A 16704-nucleotide genomic window follows, 5' to 3' on the forward strand; every position below is an offset into this window, starting at 1 on the left:
ATCGTTTGAGGTATCAAATTATCGACAGTAGGAAAAACCTTGATAATAGATTCCTACTAATTTTATAGATAGATAGAGCATCGTGGAATAAGCAACGGATTTCAGAAAACTAACGTTTTTAAGCTAAATTCCTAACTATAATGATATAAAAATAAGTTTCATAAGCATTTGAGCCCAATAGTTACTTTAGGTTTTTTTTTAATTTATAGACTAGCACTTGGCTGCGATCAGACCTACTGGCAAGTGAAGATAGCGCACGCTTCTTATATACTTAAGACGCATATTCACACTGGACTTGAAAATAATTTGAAGAATCTACCACAAATTCTACGAAAAAATATAAGCACACTTAGTAAAAATGTTAAGCACTTTAATGTACCTACGAATAATTGCTGCTGGAACAGATGTATGCAGTCAGCATAATTTAAATTTTAAACAACTGCATAATGCTTAGTACACAAATAGAAAATTAAAAGCTTTTGTGGTAGAGCCGCATAAAGAATTTTTGTTGGTTTTGCTTTGGATAACGAAAGCATAAAAGAAAATTTATATTTTTATTTCGATTGATGTTTAATCTAACGAAGCATTTTATATGAACAAATTATACCTTAGTAAACCTGCTCAAACTGTAGGTATGTACATCTGCGGTTACTTAATCAAACAATTTAGTTTGTTTCACTTCCTTGTACTTTAATAGTACGCGATAGGTCGAGATGGCAATCGAGGTATGAGGCGGAGGGACGCCCCGCACACCCGCACGTCTCCCGCGCTATCCCACATCAGGTCGGCGCGGGGGCTGTGCGGGTATGCGGGGCGTCCCCACCCCGAGTGCCATCTCGTACTATACATTATTGTCTCATTTAAACCAAAATAATCTTAATAAAATCAGCAAATAATATAGGACCCATTTGCTCAACTGGAAAGGGTATAGATAATACGCAAACGAAAGACCCAGGTAAGTTTGCTTTTATGCCTCTCAATAGTCTCGACTCGAAGATAAGATGGGATCTTAACTTTACTTATAATATACTGAATCGTTGAGAAGGATTGCTGTAATTTGTATAAGTACTTAGCTATACCTACCTGATCTCTAAGCTAGGCACAAAATAAGAAGGGGATAACAAATAGGTATTATAGTTAACTAAATACCTACAGCAGATATTTTGGATTAATAGGTACGTATCTACTTATTTAAAAATAATATCAGAAAAATATAATCTTTATAGTAGTGACAAAAGGAAGCTTTTTTCATCAGTCGAACAAAATATTTCACAAATGAAAAAAGGTACCTTGTTCAAAGGAGCTAATATGGCTACGCCCTAGAAAAGGTTATCTGTTCCACTCAACAACGCCGCATCGGCAAGATACATATTTTCCGGAATTTATTCTAAAATATGCTGATTTGTCCGAAAGTTTTTCTTTCAAAGTGCGAGTAATCTTTATTTATAGGTACTCACCTTAGTAGCCGGTAGGTACCTAAAATAAGGACTTACTTAATACTTAATATTTAGGAACTACAATAATTATTTAAGAGATGCATCATTTTTCTCTGTAAAAAGAAACCGATCTGTGTTATCTACAAGAAGTCTACAAGTATCACGCCTGTAAATCTGCAGGTCGATATCGTACTGTAGCTACGGATAACTTTGGAAACGTGTCAAACATTGTGAGTGCTTAACGCCATCTGGTATAGAAAGGCTATTTATTTCGTGGAACTTTTCTTTATTTTTCTCAGTTCTCAGAGCCTTTAGACCCGTCTGAAAGCTATCTTCCATAATATAAAAATGAGTCACTAAATGTGTTGCTCATCGCAAATCTCGAGAACAGATGAACCGATTTCGCTAATTCTTTTTTTATAATATTCTTTGAAGTACGAGGATGTTTCTTACGGAGAGAAAAAATTAAAAAATTTGAATCGACTGTTTGGCGGGACAAAGTTTACCAGGGTAGCTAGTAGAATATAAAAATTCCAATAATAAAACAATCTTTGCTGCACATTGATTTTTGATACCTAGGCAAGCGCCCATAGTTCCACGGTCATATCCTTTAAAGGATAATATCCGAGACCGACGGACGCCATTTCCAAGGTAGGTCACCCATTTATTTACAAACTTGGTTTAACGTTGCTTATTCATCGCAATCGACTCATAGTTGTAGGTTTTCTTTAAGTATTCCACTAAGGAAGGGGTCCGGAATTTCCACCCGAGTGAATTCGGGGCGGGTAAGCTAGTCTTAAGGGGCTTTGGTCAAGGTACATCTATCAATGAAAACAATTGTACGCATTAGGATTGACATCATTGATAAAGGAACAAGCACTATTTTTACCTGACTTCCAAAAAGGAGGTGGTTCTCGGTACGTTTTTTTTTATTCCGACCGACCGATTTACAATTTTTTTTCTTCAACAGAGGATTTTTCCTTGGTGGTCCTGTAAAAACTTCTGGATCCAACTCCTCAATCCTGATGCTGCAGGATTACTGCCCACCTAAATTATAAAGATTTAGGAAGTGTTCATACTGAATCAATGTTGTAGGTACTAAAAAAACGACTTCATGCTTGGACTCCAAGTCCCAACTCCTTAACCCTGATGATGGGTACAAGGTACAGCACTCCTTAACTATAGTGATTCAGAAACTGCGGATGATGCAATATTATTTTTCCCCGCCCCTTCGGATACGGAACCCTAAAACTGGTTTAAAAATACATATGTTGATTGAGTTTTACTTTTATTCTGGCTTTGAATTCCGGAGGGTGTCGCTCACATAGGTTTTACCAGCAATATTTTAGTATACGTAAGTATTTATCACATTGATGGCCGAACCTTGGCTATTAAAAATGAACATTTGCCTTTTCATTTTAGACTATCTCAAGGTTTGGAGCTGGCTTGGTCCGATCGATGTCGTCCCGGTCCCTTCCCATTCATCATGCGGGCGCCCCACTCACGGAACTTAAACCCATTAATTGGGTACATTAACCTATACCCAACTTACAATAAAATTTAAGCCGTCAATTTATATTTTACCAAGATTTTACAGATTATTACACCTATAGGTACGTAGACGAATTTAAGACGTAGAAAAGTTTACAAATCTATTAATTTAAATTAAATATACCTACTCTTTAAAATCATATTTATAAGCTTGACCAGAAAAATTAAATACCTCGCCATATTGCGGAAAACCCGTGGAACTAATTCATACAAGACCATATTAGATAGAACAGAATCTCATGAAAAATACGGAACTGAAATTCCAAATTTAGCAAGACTACTCTGTGAATATCCTATGTACATAGTACCTTGTGGTTAATATTGTGATAAATTATTAATATTCACCACAGAATACTATGTAGGTCATATGTAGGTACATAGGATATTCACAGAGTACAGTGTTGCTAACTTTGGAATTTCAATTCATGAGATTCTGGTCTACCACAACAGGTCGAGATGGCAATCGGGGGAAGCCCCACACGTCAACCGCGCTCGTCTGCACCGGGTCAGCGCGGGGGCTGTGCTGGTGGGCGGACCATTCCCTCCCCGATTGCAATTTCGATCTGTCGCGTACTATACCTACTACTTAGTGACCATAGACCATATTATACTAGTGGCTCCCCCAGTGCAAGTTTTTTATATATCGGTCAGGCTTAACTTACCCATTATCATTATGCTATCGAAGATTATGTAAATGATAAAAAACGTTGATTTTACTCGCTCCAGCGAAACTCGAGACTGCAATTACTTAAAATGTATACACAATATTATGGCATAAGTAATTTATTTGTAGGTTAACTAGCTTATGCTCGCAACTTCGTCCGCGCAGACTACACAAATTTCAAACCCCTATTTTATCCCCTTTAGGGTTGAATTTTCTAAAATCCTTACTTAGCGGATGTGTATAGCTATCTGGATGGATATCTGGAGCTATCTTTGTACCTATGGATTAATATTTAATTAAGCGTAGGTATGTATCTACCTCACGTAAATAAAGGTATATGCATATACCTTTTATTTACTGTAATAAACAAAAGTAAATAAATACCTATTCAATTGAGCTAGTATATTTTTGGTAAAATAGGTCAAAATCGGACTAGTGCCTGTATCGCAGTTACCTTGACCTAGTTATCTCTCTTGCTAAGGGAATGGAATAAGTTTGCAGGTAAATACAAATATAATAGTAAGTACCTATAATACCAAAACATACATTAAAAATAATTGGTTCCTGGTTTTGATATCCTACTGACTGATCTTACCCTCGACATTTGGTTCATACTTATTAGGGGAGTCTAAAATGTGTAAGACTGTAAGAGAAAGGGTATAGCGTGCGAGAGGGTTTCCCCCTATAGGAACGTAATTTACATTCCAATGCATACATATTAACTATAACTAGGTAGGTCCTTAGCTAGTGTTATATGCAAACTCACTTAGATTTTTTTAACGTATTATATAGTATCTTAGTAATTATTCATCATCTTGCGTCTTCCCACACAAGAGTTACATGATATTTTATAAGCAATATTTATAATTTATTATTCTGAGCCTGATTGAATATATTACGCGGGGTACAATTTTCAAAAATCCTTTCTTCGCGGATGTCTGCGTCATAATTACTATATGCATGCCAAATTTCAGTCAATCTGTCCAGTAGTTAGAGCTGTGCATTGATAGATAATTTAGTCAGTCAGTCATCATTACCTTTTAGCGTCTAAGGCAATATACTGAATCGTTGAGAAGGATTGCTGTAATTTGTATAAGTACTTAGCTATACCTACCTGATCTCTAAGCTAGGCACAAAATAAGAAGGGGATAACAAATAGGTATTATAGTTAACTAAATACCTACAGCAGATATTTTGGATTAATAGGTACGTATCTACTTATTTAAAAATAATATCAGAAAAATATAATCTTTATAGTAGTGACAAAAGGAAGCTTTTTTCATCAGTCGAACAAAATATTTCACAAATGAAAAAAGGTACCTTGTTCAAAGGAGCTAATATGGCTACGCCCTAGAAAAGGTTATCTGTTCCACTCAACAACGCCGCATCGGCAAGATACATATTTTCCGGAATTTATTCTAAAATATGCTGATTTGTCCGAAAGTTTTTCTTTCAAAGTGCGAGTAATCTTTATTTATAGGTACTCACCTTAGTAGCCGGTAGGTACCTAAAATAAGGACTTACTTAATACTTAATATTTAGGAACTACAATAATTATTTGAGAGATGCATCATTTTTCTCTGTAAAAAGAAGCCGATCTGTGTTATCTACAAGAAGTCTACAAGTATCACGCCTGTAAATCTGCAGGTCGATATCGTACAGTAGCTACGGATAACTTTGGAAACGTGTCAAACATTGTGAGTGCTTAACGCCATCTGGTATAGAAAGGCGATTTATTTCGTGGAACTTTTCTTTATTTTTTTCAGTTCTCAGAGCCTTTAGACCCCTCTGAAAGCTATAGGAACGTAATTTACATTCCAATGCATACATATTAACTATAACTAGGTAGGTCCTTAGCTAGTGTTATATGCAAACTCACTTAGATTTTTTTAACGTATTATATAGTATCTTAGTAATTATTCATCATCTTGCGTCTTCCCACACAAGAGTTACATGATATTTTATAAGCAATATTTATAATTTATTATTCTGAGCCTGATTGAATATATTACGCGGGGTACAATTTTCAAAAATCCTTTCTTCGCGGATGTCTGCGTCATAATTACTATATGCATGCCAAATTTCAGTCAATCTGTCCAGTAGTTAGAGCTGCGCATTGATAGATAATTTAGTCAGTCAGTCATCATTACCTTTTAGCGTCTAAGGCGTACGGAATACATAATATTTCAACTTTTACGAGCAAGCACGCTATCGCGATAAATAATACTTATTATTATTTTAAGTGTTTAAACATTTTATCTGATTTAACATAACAGCAGCTAAGGAATATGGAAAAAAGATGGCAATAATTATAGTTCAAAAATCCTAGTTTTATGAGGAAATAATTAATGAATAGGTACATACCAACAAAACCTTTATTTTTAACTAGCTGACCCGGCGAACTTCATACACCGCATAACAGTCGATTCTTTAATTTTTTTTAAACTTTAAATTTTTCTCTCCGTAAGAACCATCCTCGTATTATAAAAAAAGAATTAGCGAAATCGGTTCAGCTGTTCTCGAGATTTGCGCTTAGCATTCAGCGATTTATTTTTATATATATAAGATAAGTAACGTAAAAATAAAAATTATTAAATAAATTGTACAATTATCCGTTTCTGAATTTTATCCACGATGTTTTTTTATCTTGTAACGGTAAATAAGATAAAATAACACCATCACTAAATTTATTTAGTTACTAAAAACCATCCGTATGTTATTATTTACCGATACCCGTATAATAATTTATTTATAATAACTTTGTTACTATTAAAACTGTTGAATCTCTGAATACCGGCTTCAACTATTCAGATATGAGAATATAACAATAGCTTACCTTAAAAGAAAATAGACACTAACAATTATTAGTGATAAAACACACAACTTATACGGTTCGCGCAAGGTTATTGCAGCAAGCTTTATGCTACGCGGGGCGGCCAGGCGCCTACCGTAGCCAATGCGTCTCGACTGGCGTTGTATGATCCCCCGCGGCATCGTCACGCGCCGTAGCCATGGAGCTACGGAGCTCTACGCATTGCTTTAACCAATTCATAGCTTTCCAGAAGTATTTGCGTCATACTTGTTAGCGTAGCCTACTGTTAGTGATCTTATGATTTGATTAATATTTATGAACAGACTGACTGACATAATAATATCAACGTACAGCTCAATCCGCTAGGTATAAAACATGACATTTTGCATAAACTCGTAGGTTATCTCTACAATAGGGCAGGTTATTTAGAAAGTTGGTACTTATTTTGGGGAATACCAACGGTGAACGGTGGACGAAGTCACAAAGAATAAGCTAGTTATTAATATCACGGATCAATCTCTATCCTTGACTCTATGTAATATTAGCGATTATTTGATTATTTACTAGGTAATATAATTTTAAATTACTGTACATACTTAACATTTTATTTCATTTTTTGCAGGATGGATATATTCGTCAGTATAGTAAAGTCTAGTGTGAGCATGATATATACTAAGATATTCTGCGTGGATTTAGGTTTAAATACCTACCCATAATTTTATCGGGATAAAAAGTAGTTCGTGTCACTCTCTAGATCTTTATCTATATACAAGCAAAAAACCACGTTGTTCGTTGCTCCGTTGCGGTGTGATTGAAGAAAAAGTCAATTTATAGGTACCAACAAACAAACACTTTCGCTTTACACTATACACTATTAATAGGGAGTAGATACTATACTGCTACCAATCATAGATTCATAGGTTAGGTACTAATTAAGGGTAAAACATAGCCATCTATGATAGTGATGACAGATTCTAATTTCTTTTTAACCGACTTCAAAAAAAGGACGAGGTTCTCAATTCGACTGTTTTTTTTTTGTATGTTACGCGATTACTCTGTCAATTATGAACCGATTTTGATAATTCTTTTTTGTTCTATAGGATATACCTCAGAGGTGGTCCCATTTTAATTTGGTAAAGATCTGATGAATATCTTCGGAGATGGAGAACAGAACTCCTCAATTAATAAGCGTAAATTGCTCGCGATCAGTGAAATAGCTTTGTAAACAGTAGGGTTTTAACCAGGCATAGCATATTTTTAACCGACTTGAAAAAAGGAGGAGGTTCTCAATTTGAATGTATATCTTTTTATATGTTTGTTACGCGATTTCTTCGCCAAATATGAACCGATTTTAATGATTCTTTTTTTGTTTGGTAGGTCGTAATTGAGAGGTGGTCCTATTTTACTTTGGGGAAGATCTGATGAATATCTTCGGAGATGGAGAACAGAACTCCTCAGTGGATAAGAGTAAATTGCTCGCGATCAGTGTAATAGCTTAGTAAACAGTAGGTTTTTAACGAGGCATATCATATTTTAGTACGATGGGGCCACTAAAAATTGTGAAATAAAACATTTTCAAAAAAAAAAACCGACTTCAATAACCACCAACACTAAAAAGAAAAAAATAATTTAATTTATTACCCAATATATTATGTATATAGAGTTATTGTAGATCTATAGTAATATTTTTTGGAATCGGTGCTAATGTGGAGTCGCAAAACACTATGAAGAGTAGATAGACGGTTCGTGCGGCTAATTGGCACCGGCTCCAAAAAATATTAAGTACTATAGAACTACAATAACTCTTGTATACATAATATATTGGGTAATAAATTAAATTATTTTTTACTTTTTAGTGTTGGTGGTTATTGAAGTCGGTTTTTATTTTATTTTGAAAATTTTATTTATTTCAATATTCGGCTTGACGATCGCGCCGTAAGCATTAAGTATTATAAAGAATTCTGGATGCGTCTTTCATACACTACTATACCCTTCGCAACATCCGATTATTATTATAGTCGCATCACTCCGGCTGTCTGATATTAGGATTTGTGGGTACCTACACAAAGGCAAGATTATTCTGCGCCCACAAAGGCTGCGGGCATTGAGTTATAACTTATAACATATAGAGGAAGCAAGTAACCCGAGGCTACAAGAGGTTAGATTGAACAACCATGCTGGTACAGCTGTTGGCAGGAAAAAGAACTCTGACCTTGTACCTGTTGAGGGTTGTTTAACGATATATTTGGAGGTACGAAGTGACGCGCGAGTGCGGGGGTAACTGTTTCGTCGTACGTGATTATGTAATAGAAAAGTGCATTAGATAGATATTACTTATTAGATATCTACCTATGCGCAGCCACATCCCACCTACTGTCTTCCACAGCTCCTTTTAGGGTTCCATATTCGAAGGGTGCCTATTACTAAGCCTCTGCTGTCCGTCCCTCCGTCCATCTGTCTTTCAGCAGGGTGTATCTCATGAACGTAATAGGTAAAGAGTTGAAATTTTCACAGAATGTGTATTTCTATTACCGCTTTAACAACAAATAAAAATTTCAAAGTGGCCGCCATGGAGTTTTAAAAAAATAGTGTTAAGTATTTCTAGTTCGATGGTACGGAACAATTCGTGGGAGTCTGACTCACACTTAACCGATTTTTACTTAACACAAGTCGCTAACTGTAAGTACGTAGATAAATATGCGTGGAATTGTATACATTTCCTACTCGTTGCAAGTGGTCCGTGGTTACTAACCTACGTACCGTGTGAACAGGCTTACGAGAATATACCTACTTTCAAATATCAGGCATACTACGACGAATTGTCCGTCTATGATCAGGGTGTAGTAGGTAAAGCGTCCCTGCCTAAATATATAAAAGCTTAATGAAACTAATATAATTATTTTTAGGGTTCCGTAGCCGATTGGCAAAAAACTCAATTATAGATCATGTCATGTCTGTCTGTCTATTTATCCGTTCGTATGTCACAGCCACTTTTTTCCGAAACTATAAGAACTATAGGTACTGTTGAAACTTGGTAAGTAAGTAGATGTATTCTGTGAGCCGCATTAAGATTTTTACACAAAAATAGAAAAAAAAACAATAAATTTTGGGGTTGCCCATACTTAGAACTGAAACTCAAATTTTTTTTTTCATCAAACCCATACGTGTGGGGTTTATCTATAGATAGGTCTTAAAAAATGATATTGAGGTTCCTAATATCATTTTTTTCTAGACAATGATAAAACTAAAAAAATATCCTACGTTACCATGCAAACTTCCATCTAAAATTGGTTTGAACGAGATCTAGTAAGTAGTTTTTGATTTATCGTGCAAAATTGTACTACGAAACCCTCAGTGCGCGAGTCTGATTCGCACTTGGCCGGTTTTTTATTTTTGCTACGATAGGTACCTACTATAATGGTTCCTTGTGATGAAGACTGCGATATTATTTAGACAGAGTAAAAATAGGTCTCATCGACCGTTTACTGAATGACCGCAAGCAAGACTGGTCCTCCTGTGCACCAGTCGCCAGTTTTGGGGGACATTACCACTTCTAGTACTTATGATGGCACCTCATTGACTGTGGGCGTAGCGTGGTTAAGACGTCGAGCTTTCAGTTTTCGTCCGAATAACCCTTCTCAGGATAGGTACACATTAGCAGAGAAATAATATTATGACTAAATAAAGCTTAGGCTGACGCTTACACCTACCTACTACGTGTTTTAAATATAAAAACCGGTCAAGTGCGAGTCGGATTCGCACACAATTAATGTTTCCGTACCATCGTACAGTACGCGGCAGAAAGTAATGTACATCACCTTACAGTAAAGTAATGTACAGCCTTGAGAATGACATTTCGGTTTTGTAGAGCGTTGTCTCTGTCACTCATACCAATATGACGTTTTAACGGTCTCAACGACAGAGACAATCCCCTAAAAATTTGCTATCTTCCTAATTCTACCTTCTAAAGGTAGCTTAAAGTGTTTCCCAGCACTTTAAGAAATCAATAAAATGTATGAAAATGAAGAATCATCTAACTTGTATATCTTGGCTCAGAGCAATCCTACAACTTTGGTAGTATATTAACTGTTGCTCCAAATGGCTAGTTCTATTCAATCCGTACTATTTCTTTTTGTTGGCCGGCACTTTCAGAAATGGCCAAAAAATGTATAGAGCTAGAATGATCTCCTTTCAGCCAAATCCATCCAGTAGTGATTGTAGTTAGGTATAGAAGTCAGTTTTATTTTTTGTAAAAAAAAATGTTAATTGTTATGGTATTAAATGGGTAGGTACTCAGTATTAGGAAATGTCAAAAGTCAAACAATAGTGACAAAATAAAACCTTTATTACTTAGTATTTATACAAGAAACGACACAAGTGGGCTGATAATACCCATCAGGCCCCACAGTGCTGCGCTGAGACAGTTGGATAGTGTTGAATTCAGTCACACCGAAGTCGTAATCTGTAAACTTTGACAGGATTTCGGAGCCATCGAAAGTTTCTCTGTGTGTTCTTGATTTTGCTGGATTAGTGTCTTCGTTGCCAGTCTCTCTTGGTTCCTCTCTAAATTTTGAATTGAGTAATGTAACGTGCATTTTGACGTTGTCGCGATTGAACTCCCTTTCCATGAAACCTAAAAATTACAATAAGATAAGGTGATAATCCATAATACTATAGAGAGAGCCAGCGAGAGCTAGACTTTCGTTATTTTATAAAAGCTGAAAGTTTCTCTGCGTATTGTCCCCAACACAGGGAGGAACGAATCGCGACTAGGAAGTTTTCATCAAGGTGGCCTTGGGATATAACAAACAGGTTACAAAGGTGTAAAAATCTTACGTCAAAGTATAATTCGGAATAGTAAATCACGTCATGCATTGCCGTCATAAATGCGAAAATATGTCTGTCTGCAAACTTTTTACGGCCCATCCGTTCAGCCAATTTTTAAGGAATTTGGTACAGAAATAACTTGCATCCCGGGGAAGGATATAGGCTACTTTTTGTCCCGGAAATCAAAGAGTACTCACGGGATTTTTCAAACTTAAATTCACACCGAAGGAGTCATGGGCACCATCTGTTTGATATTTTGTGTAATGTTATAAAATTGCTTGCAAGTTGCATCCCGAAGACGAATATAGGTTATTTTAGCGTGAAGTTGTGGGAGTATTAAACATGCGGGCAGTGTGCTATACTATGGCTATGGTTGTTTATCTATGTTTTCTCTATATGTATATGTTTTGTATATTTGTGTTTTAAGTTTATCTAGGTGATCAAATCGGAAATGAGGAGATCCGTAACCGACATAGCATCGGGTTGCGGGGGGGGGGGGGGGGGGGGGGTGTTTAGTGGGTAGAAATCCCACATAACCCGATTGGGTTCTTCAGAAGATTTGCCCCTCGAAAAAAAAAGGCACAGACGAGTCGCAGGGAGCTAGTGGATTCGGGCACCGCAAGGCCATGGCGTGTGGAAGTCCCTACAAGAGATCTATGTCCAGCAGTAGACGTCTAATAATATGTTATACCTGCTTTGTAAAAGTGTGCATGCACCGCATCAACTGTCCTTTGCAGTACGCCGGCCGGAGCGCCGTCCTCCTCCACGCAGCCGTACAGCACGTGCACCGCCCTGGGGTCGTCGTTCATGTACGACAGACCTTTCAACCTGATGTTAAACGGTAAATACTCTCGAAGTATGGGCCTGAAACAACACTTTACCTATTTAAGATACTCTAAAAAATATGTGTTCATAATAATATTATTATAGTACTTATTTATTTGAAGGAATTTTCAAATTCGGTTTAAAATAGGTGTTGCTTTATAGAAAAGTCCATTAATGTCACCAGTGTCCAGATTTTAGTCTGTGCCGCTACGCGAATACGTGTCACATACACAAGCGTACGAATTTGTATTAACTTTTTAAAATACGAATGTTGACAATCTGGTGTTTTATAAAAATAGAATACTTTGCGTGAAACGAACTGTACAATGTAAATAAATACGTACATTATATGTTTGTCTCTAGCTTCAGTGAGTAGCTTAGAGGCGGAGAGTCGTTCCTCATTGTCCATCAAGCACATCACGCCAACAGTTATGTGCAGTTTGCCCGGCTTGATGAACAGAGAATCCTCTATACCCGGACATTCGCGAAGCACACTCTCCTGCAAACATACTACTTCATCGTCATGAACAAGTAGTGTGTATGCACGTTTAGTGAACAGAATTGGACAAGTTTGTGCCACAAAAGTAAAAGCGAGCATAAAACAGTATTCCGTGGGAAGTCTGATCCGTTTATCCTATTTTAGATTTTGATACCCAGTGTGCCAAAACTTTTGTTTCACGCACATGCAAACTGTAGAACTAACTCCCTTTGGCAGTGTTCCCTCTAGTTTTCGACATGGGATTATTCAAGAGGCGGATCAACAAATTCCTGAATTTCTGATTCCCAAAAGGCTGACAACATACCCGTGACTCCTTCTGTTCCTTTGCTCGCATTTTTTTTTAAATTGGTACAAGGCTGATAGATAAATCCCCGAGGATCTAATGGTAAATAACTATGAGCTTCAAACCAGAGTTTTTGGAACCTATGTTTCTATTGCTAAGATAACAGTTAAGAACATCCACATTTATCTTGGAAATTATTATGTTGTAAATAACTTATTTCAAAACTCTTCAGTTTACCTTAAAATTTTCAAAATTTCTGACAATCTCCGGAGAGTTTATAGGAATAGATACAAAGTGTGTAAACGCCTGTTTCATCCTTGATGACATAACAATAAGGTTAATTCTCCTAAATGCTGCTTTGACATTCTGTGAACAAAATTAACATTATTTAAGGAGAGTTCATTCGTAATTTGCAACAAACAAACGTAAAGTACGCAAAAGATCAAAATTGCAAACGGGGAGGGAACGCCCCGCACACCCGCACAGCCCCCGCGCTAACCCGGTGCTGGCTAGCACGGGTGTGCGGGGGCCCCCCTCCGCCGTATACTTCGACTTGTCGCGGACTACAGTTTGGCTAATTAGCCACTCTGGGCTGGTTAATTAACCAGCCTAGAGTGAAGAAAGAAGCGACATGCGAGTGTGCGGGGCATACCCCAATTGCCATCTCGACCTGTCGCCTATATGTAGTTAATATTTATGGTTACTTTGCTGTGACTTTTATTAGAGATGTTACAGAGGTTCGATTTCAATTCCGAAAGGCTCTAACTTCAGATTGATTTTGCATCATCCGTTCCGATTTCAGTTCCGATAAATTAATCGGAGTTTAGATCGGAGGTCGAATATACCAAATCTTAAAACTAATTTTGAACAGCATCATAATTAACACATGCAACAAAAAAAATTGAAACCCCAGAGGCTTAGACTAAAGAAAGTTAGCGCATCATTTGTGGGCAGTGGTGTCAACTGGTGTCTATTATTATAATAAAATTCCATCCGAAGTTCAAAGTTTACCAGAAAGGAGGTTTAAAGGGTAGGTACATCAAAAAAAGCCTTTGTAAGAAAGGCTACTAGCTACTACAGATTAGACGATTATATATTGGATAAGGACGCTTGGTCAGCTCCTCTATCACAATGAAGTAATGTTACTTATTAATATTTATAATCATAATTTTTACTGTTATTTTTTAACCATTTTTTTATTTTAGCAAACCTTAAAACTGTAAAATTAATTTATTTTAGATAAATGTGTATTATGTTATATTTTCAATTGTTAATGATTTAACGTTCAAAAGTTTACTGTAAATGTACTTTGAATAAAATATTTATTTAATAATCAAACTTTACTACTACTACTAGTAGTAGGTAGGTACTGTTTAAGATTATAGATTTATGACTTTTTTTTGACTTTTAATTAAAACTTAAAATACAAGATATTTAGGGCAGTTTTCAAATTTTTTTCTATCAAGAAAATTAATTTTAAGTAAGATAAAGTAAGCCTTACTGAAACACTGGGGCCAAATATAGTAATATCTTTGTTTTCTCCCTGCCTTGGTGTTTTAATATCTGTTCTAGTATCTCTGCCGATTCTTGCTATAGTAGCTCCTTTCTTCCCTATAATAGATCCCATGTAATGTCTGTAAACAAAATTTTCGGGTAAATAAATTAATGCCTCAAGCTCAATGGTACCTACCCATTTTATGGATTGAAATCTGACAGCGTGCAGGTTTGAGCCACAGAATCCATCCTTCAATACTTCATATTTTTAGGGTTCCGTACCTCAAAAGGAAAAAGGAACCCTTATACGATCACTTTGTTGTCTATCTGTCTGTCGTGTCTGTCAAGAAAACCTATAGGGTACTTTTCCTTGACCTATAATCATGAAATTTGGCAGTTAGGTAGGTCTTATAGCATAAGTAAAGGAAAAAATCCGAAAACCGTGCATTGATGGTACATCACAAAAAAAATTAAAATGTGTTCATGATCAAATGATTAGTATTTTCAACTTTCAAAGTAAGATTACTAAATATACTAAGTGGGGTATAATATAAAAAGGCTTTTCCTGCAGATTCTAAAACACATTTTTATTTATTTTTAAGCATTTTGTTAAGTTTTTGATTTATCATGAAACATGTTGAAAAAATACGATTGTAGAATGGAACCCTCGGTGCGCGACTCTGACTCGCACTTAGCCGGTTTTAAATGCGAAAGTGTGTATGTCTGTATGTCTGTTACCTTTTCGTGGTCCATCTAGGTATATCTTAACCAACTTTTATAGAGAGTAGAGACAGAGGCACAGAGATAGCTTGCATCTCAGAAGTGGAGTCTATTTTTATTAAACCCATAGCTCTAATAATTCATCCTTAATTTGAATAATTTAGAAGTTTCACATAATTCCTAAATTGACCCTGTTGGGATGTCCAACACATACTTGGAGACATGGAGACTGGTGCAGAATCGACCACCGTCCACCTGCACAACCTCACACTCAACATCGTCAGTGTCATCCTCTTCAAATTCATTATAAGGAGCATCTGTATTCAAAATAGTGAAAAATATTAAAATCCATTCCCCCTGCATCCTCAGCGGGGTGATTCGCTAACCCAAAACTTAACACTGAATTATAGCCACCATGCTAATTTGACATTGGCTGGTTTCCAAATCTAAATATGTACATAAAAGGAAAAGGTGACTGACTGACTGATCTATCAACGCACAGCTCAAACTACTGGACGGATCGGGCTGAAAATTGGCATACAGATAGCCATTATAGCCATCCGCTAAGAAAGGATATTTGAAAATTCAACCCCTAAGGGGCTGAAAAAGGGGTTTGAAACTTGTATAGTCCACGCGGACGAAGTTGCGAGCATAAGCTAGTATAACAATAGGTGAAGATAATTTCTGCAGATAAATACAGGCCCCGTATTTAACTGTATTACAGGGTGATACGTGATTAAGAGTATGTGGAATGTGGAGTCTCAAACTCTCTTCTTTATCTTTCTGGCAACAAATGATATAGATAAGTAGGTACCTAAAAGATACCAACCTATAGTCTGCCACAGGTTGAAATGGCAATCGGGGTATGATAATATATTAATAAAACAACAAGTAGGTAAGTGAATCAATTTCGGAATCAGCATCATCATCTTCTAAAGATCTGACAAACTGTCTAGTAAATCCAATACCTAGCTCAGTTTATGTATCAAAGATTTATTTTCACAAAAAAAAAATATTCCGACCAATTGAGAACCTCCTCTTTTTTGAAATCAGTTAAAAAAAGGGGGTAAAACCTGTACCAATTTCATATAAATCATGTTCTTGCAGCGTTGAAACCTCAGTGGTAGAATTATTTACTCTGTAACATCTCCCTTCGATCCAGAACAGGTCAGGCCTAAGAACGTCGTTCATAATACAGATAAAATTGTCACTATATACACAAGACACAAAGAATTAAAGCAAGTATAAGTTTTATTTAAATATTACTTATTTTAGATATTTTTAGGTTATGAAGTACCAAAACCTGAAATCAAAATATTTATATATATCCTCTAAATAAAACTGACACTTAATTAAATGCAGTGTTGCAAGATATAAAAAATTACAGAAATAATACGGGTATAGTGGGAAAAGCTGTGATAAATAAGTCATTAATAAGCATAAAATGCGGTTAAATAACCGTTAATAACGAAAAATGGATATTTAACCACTTGGTTAAAACCGTTGATAGCCTGCTTCGCAACCCTACGTGGCACGCTCTAGTAGACACGCTTTCAAAATGGAACATCTACTGTTTATAGTTTCCCCAGTGAG

General features: G+C 36.2%; 3 protein-coding genes across 3 annotated transcripts in view; 1 reads left to right on the forward strand and 2 right to left on the reverse strand.

Annotated features, from left to right (window-relative positions):
- Positions 1-6611, reverse strand: part of Schip1 (Schwannomin interacting protein 1) — a 374012-nt gene extending 367401 nt beyond the window's left edge. The window contains exon 1 of the mRNA XM_069498142.1: positions 6488-6611. The gene's annotated coding sequence lies outside the window, so the exon portion shown is untranslated. The remainder of the gene's footprint in view (positions 1-6487) is intronic.
- Positions 1-16704, forward strand: part of LOC117984032 (uncharacterized) — a 218296-nt gene that overhangs the window by 181011 nt on the left and 20581 nt on the right. The gene's annotated exons all lie outside the window — the stretch shown is intronic.
- Positions 10791-16462, reverse strand: LOC117984071 (activating signal cointegrator 1 complex subunit 1). Its single transcript, XM_034970724.2, has 7 exons — positions 16191-16462; positions 15326-15428; positions 14399-14531; positions 13135-13263; positions 12460-12614; positions 11982-12154; positions 10791-11096 (listed from the first exon to the last, which is right to left on the reverse strand). Exons 1-7 carry the CDS (start codon positions 16300-16302, stop codon positions 10810-10812), a joined length of 1092 nt encoding a protein of 363 aa, XP_034826615.1. The 5' UTR covers positions 16303-16462; the 3' UTR covers positions 10791-10809.

Source organism: Maniola hyperantus, chromosome 1 (assembly GCF_902806685.2).
Source record: "Maniola hyperantus chromosome 1, iAphHyp1.2, whole genome shotgun sequence".
Taxonomy (NCBI): Eukaryota; Metazoa; Arthropoda; class Insecta; order Lepidoptera; family Nymphalidae; genus Maniola; species Maniola hyperantus.